At 39.9% G+C, this 5,000-nt stretch overlaps 1 protein-coding gene across 1 annotated transcript in view; it reads left to right on the top strand.

Moving 5' to 3' along the window:
* The first annotated feature begins 4,249 nt into the window (after positions 1-4,249).
* Positions 4,250-5,000, top strand: part of LOC123500476 (frizzled-10-like) — a 13,020-nt gene continuing 12,269 nt past the window's right edge. Inside the window, exon 1 of the mRNA XM_045249193.1 lies at positions 4,250-4,627. Within this exon, the coding sequence (XP_045105128.1) occupies positions 4,340-4,627 (288 nt within the window). The 5' untranslated portion in view covers positions 4,250-4,339. The remainder of the gene's footprint in view (positions 4,628-5,000) is intronic.

Raw genomic sequence — 5,000 nt, forward strand, 5'->3', positions numbered from 1 at the left:
CACACACACACACACACACACACACACACACACACACACACACACACCACAGAATTAGCAGTCACTCTCTCTACCTGTGACCTGTGGCGGGCTGTGGGGCTGTAGGCTGTGAGGTGTGTATAGGCCTGTGGTGTGTGGCTGTGGGGCTGTGTTGTGTGGTGTGTGGTGTGTCGGGGTGTGTTGTGTGGTGTGGGATGTGTCAGGGTGTGGTGTGTGTGGCTGTGGTGTGTGTGGCTGTGAGGTGTGTGGCTGTGGGGCTGTGGTTCTATTATTATTATTATTATTATTATTATTATTATTATTATTATTATTATTATTATTATTATTATTATCATTATTATTGTTGTTGTTGTTGTTATCATATAGGAAATGTATTTTGCTATCATGACTCTCTCTCTCTCTCTCTCTCTCTCTCTCTCTCTCTCTGTCTGGGATTGTCACAGAAAACCGTTCAACATTCTTCTAGATTTGCTCCACAACACCACACACACAGTCACACACGCACCTCTTTACACGCACGCCACGCCTCTCCCACGCACTGCCCAATGACCTCCCCGCACTCAAACGCACGCTAAGGCATTTATCTAACTCCCACGCAACGCACGACAGCTGGGAGTGAGCGAAATGCGAAGAAAAATGAAAAAAAAGATGACGCTTACAAAGTGGCGATTGAGAAAAGAATGTGAGAGGTTGTTATTCACACGCACTTTATGGCTCTCTCACGCACTCCCCCGCACGCACACTGCACTCAAACGCACGCTAATAGATTAAACCAGCTCCCTGAAACCCGCGGTCGCTAAGAGTGAGCCAAAAAGGAGATATGGTGAATAAAACTGGTGAAAAGTTTATTCGCCATTCAAGTATGAAGAAAGGAAAAAAAAGGGCTCATTTCACACGCACTTTACGACTCTCTCACGCACTCCCCCGCACGCACACTGCACTCAAACGCACGCTAAAACAATAAGCTACCACCCGCGCACCCTCACACACCCGCAAGACAGCTGTGGGTCGAGAAAATAGCGAGTAAGTGGAAGGTTTTGTGAAATAGGTTTGGGTGGTGTAGAAATACGAGGAGAGAGAGAGAGAGAGAGAGAGAGAGAGAGAGAGAGAGAGAGAGAGAGAGAGGGGGGGAGGCGGCTTGTCTGTCACCGGAGAAGGGAGGAAAAAAAGAATAAAGCAGTTTAATCCTGACAAGAGAAGGAGGAAGAGGAGGAGGAGGAGGAGGAGGAGGAGGAGGAGGAGGAGGAGGAAGAGGAGGAGGAGGAGGAAGAGGAAGCCTAAAAAAAAATAAAAGAAATTTTAAAATAAGATAAAAATAACTTTCACTCACTCACTCTCTCTCTCTCTCTCTCTCTCTCTCTCTCTCTCTCTCTCTCTCTCTCTCTCATAAATCACAGATAAGAGAGAGAGAGAGAGAGAGAGAGAGAGAGAGAGAGAGAGAGAGAGAGAGAGAGAGAGAGAGAGAGAGAGAGAGAGAGAGAGAGAGAGAGAGAGAGAGAGAGAGAGAGAGAGAGAGCAACGGCTGATAACGATAAGAGAGAGAGAGAGAGAGAGAGAGAGAGAGAGAGAGAGAGAGAGAGAGAGAGAGAGAGAGAGAGAGAGAGAGAGAGAGAGAGAGAGAGAGAGAGAGAGAGAGAGAGAGAGTTATCTTATATACGGCTTCTGTATTAGAGTAGGACTGTAGAAGGAGGAGGAGGAGGAGGAGAGGAGGAGGAGGAGGAGGAGGAGGAGGAGGAGGAGGGGCAGAATTAGAAAATTACAAAATTATGCAAAAACATGTTCATTCTCTCTCTCTCTCTCTCTCTCTCTCTCTCTCTCTCTCTCTCTCTCTCTCTCAAGTGAAACAAATGGACATGATAACTTGGAGGAGGAGGAGGAGGAGGAAGGGGAGGAAGAGGAGGAGGAGGAGGAGGAGGAGGAGGGGGAGGAAGAGAAGAAGAAGAAGAAGAAGAAGAAGAAGAAGAAGTAAATAGTAAGCAGCAGCAGCAGCAGTAGTAGTAGTAGTAGTAGTAGTAGTAGTAGTAGTAGTAGTAGTAGTAGTAGTAGTAGTAGTAGTAGTAGTAGAGAGAGAGAGAGAGAGAGAAACTCTCTCTCTCTCTCTCTCTCTCTCTCTCTCTCTCTCTCTCACCCTACCCTTCCTACCCTACCTACCCACCCACCGTCCCTCCCTCCGTCCCTCCCTCTCCCTCCCTTAACCTAACCTCCACCATTCACACACACACACACACACACACACACACACACACACACAGAGCCAGTCATTTCTGAGAGTGTGTGTGGGGAGGACGTGTGGACAAACTCTCTCACGCACACACACACACACACACACACACACTTCGCTTCCTCCCAGCGTGTGTCCGTGCTTGTGTCCGTGTGTGTCCGTGCGTGTGTCTGTCTGTGTGTGTGTAGTAGTAGTAGTAGTAGTAGTAGTAGTAGTAATGGTGTTAATATGCGTGTGAGTGTAGAGAGAGAAGAGAAGAGAGAGAGAGAGAGAGAGAGAGAGAGAAGATAAAGAAGGGAAGGAGAGAACAAGGAAAAGAAAGAAAAGAATAAGGGAAAGATGGAAAGAAAATGATAAAAGAAAAAAAAAACAAAGAAAATGAGAGAATTGTGAAGCGAATGAGAGAAAGAAAGAAAGAGAAGAAGAAAATAATGATAAAAAAAACTGAATAAACAAACGGAGAAAGCAAATAAAAACAAAGAAAGAAAGAAACAAACAGAAATTAGATATAAACAAACACAAACAGAAAACAAACGAACGAAAAAAAGAAGAAAATGAATAAATAACAAGAAAATATAAAGAAACATAAAAAAAAACACAAAGTAGAATTAAAATAAACAAAACAGCAAAATAAAAACAAGAAATTAAAGCAACGTAACTAAGAAAAAGAAAAAGAAAAAGAAAAAAAAATACGCTCGTGGACCAAACACCCAAAAAAGACAAATTAATCCATCAAAACAACTGAAATTAGAGAAAAAACAATAAAAACAAGAAATTAAAACAACATAAATAAGAAAAAGAAAAGAAGAAAAGAAAAAGAAAAAAAAAAGTACGCTCGTGGCCCAAACACCCAAAAAAGACAAATTAATCCATCAAAACAACAGAAATTAGAGAAAAAACAATAAAAACAAGAAATTAAAACAACATAAATAAGAAAAAGAAGAAAAAAAAGAAAAGAAAAAGAAAAAAAAATACGCTCGTGGCCCAAACACCCCAAAGACATCAAAACAACTGAAATTAGAGAAAAAACAATAAAAACAAGAAATTAAAACAACATAAATAAGAAAAAGAAAAGAAGAGAAAAGAAAAGAAAAAAAAAACACGCCCGTAGCTTCTAAACACCCCAAAGACATCAAAACAACTGAAATAAGAGAAAAAAAAGAAATAAAGAAAATATAAAGTTCGCAGCCTCTAGACACCCCAAAGACAAACAGTAGCGCATCAAAACAACAAAAATAAGATAGATTGATAACTTTATTCTTGCAGGAGTGTATAATAATAGAAATAACAACAAAATAAAGAAAATATAAAGTTCGCAGCCTCTAGACACCCAAAAGACATACAGTAACTCATCAAGACAAGTCAAAATAAGAGAAAAGTAACATTAAAGAAAAAAAACAAGGAATATAGAAAAAAAAAATAAGCTTGTACTCTCCAGACACTCAAAAAGACAAAATAATTGAAATAAGAGAAATAAATTAGAGAAAAATCGATTCATAGCTCAAGACATTCCAAATCTACACAAAAGAAACGTGAAAAGAACATAAATAAGAGAAAAAAATACGTTCAGTTAATAAAAGTGGGGAGGAAAATGAAGAAATGAGAAAAAAAAGATGAAAAAATATGTCAGCATTTCCTAGACATTAGAAAAGAAACAAGAAAATAATAAAAACATAAAGAATAGAGAAAAGAAAAGAAAAGAAGAAAAAATACGTTCGTAGCTCCTAAATATACAAAAAAAGGAAGCAAAAAACTAAAAAAAAAACTATAAACAAGAGAAAAGAAGAGAAAAGAAAAGAAAAGAAGAAAAAATACGTTCGTAGCTCTAAATATACAAAAGGAAAAAATATAAAAAACTATAAACAAGAGAGAAAATAAAAGAAAAATAGATAAAATAATAAGCCTGTAGCTCCTAAACATTAAAAAAAGAAAGAAAACACTAACAAAAGAAAAAGAAAAAGAAAAAAATTAAGCCTTTACCTCCTAAACAACTGAAAAAACAAAAAACAATAACTAAAACAACATAAACAAGAAAATCAAATAGAAAAAATAAAAGGCAAAAAAAAACATAGACCCGTAGCCCCTTGACACCCAGAAAAACCGCCAAAAAAAAAAAAAATGAAAACCCAACATTTCACCCACAAACTCACCCACTCGCTACTAAAACCCACCTGGATACCTTTACTGATGCTTCTGTGGACGAGTGGAGGAGGTGGCGGTGGAGGCGGTGGAGGAGGAGGTGGAGTGGGTGGAATAGGAGTAACAGAGGCGGTGGATCTTGGGGTCATGTCGTCCCCCCGAAGATGTGAAAGAATAACAATACCAATGTGTCAAGAAATTCCTTACAATAATACCAAGATGCCGAATTTGTTGGGACAGTTCAGCCAGGGAGAGGCGGCCATCAAGGTGAGAGAGAGAGAGAGAGAGAGAGAGAGAGAGAGAGAGAGAGAGAGAGAGAGAGGGGTAGGGAGGGAGGAGGGATTTGAAAGGGAAGGAGAGAGAGAGAGAGAGAGAGAGAGAGAGAGAGAGAGAGAGAGAGAGAGAGAGAGAGAGAGAGAGAGAGAGGGAGTTCGTGGGGAGATAATAATGAAGAGGAAATGATGGAAAAAAAGGAGAACTGGTTAGAGAGAGAGAGAGAGAGAGAGAGAGAGAGAGATGGTAAAATAAAATACGTTTCTCTCTCTCTCTCTCTCTCTCTCTCTCTCTCTCTCTCTCTCTCTCATGCACACAGAGAGAGGTGATGTGAGAGCGAGAGGGGAAGAGCTTGTTAAACAGAGAG

Source organism: Portunus trituberculatus, chromosome 8 (genome assembly GCF_017591435.1).
Source record: "Portunus trituberculatus isolate SZX2019 chromosome 8, ASM1759143v1, whole genome shotgun sequence".
Classification (NCBI taxonomy): Eukaryota; Metazoa; Arthropoda; class Malacostraca; order Decapoda; family Portunidae; genus Portunus; species Portunus trituberculatus.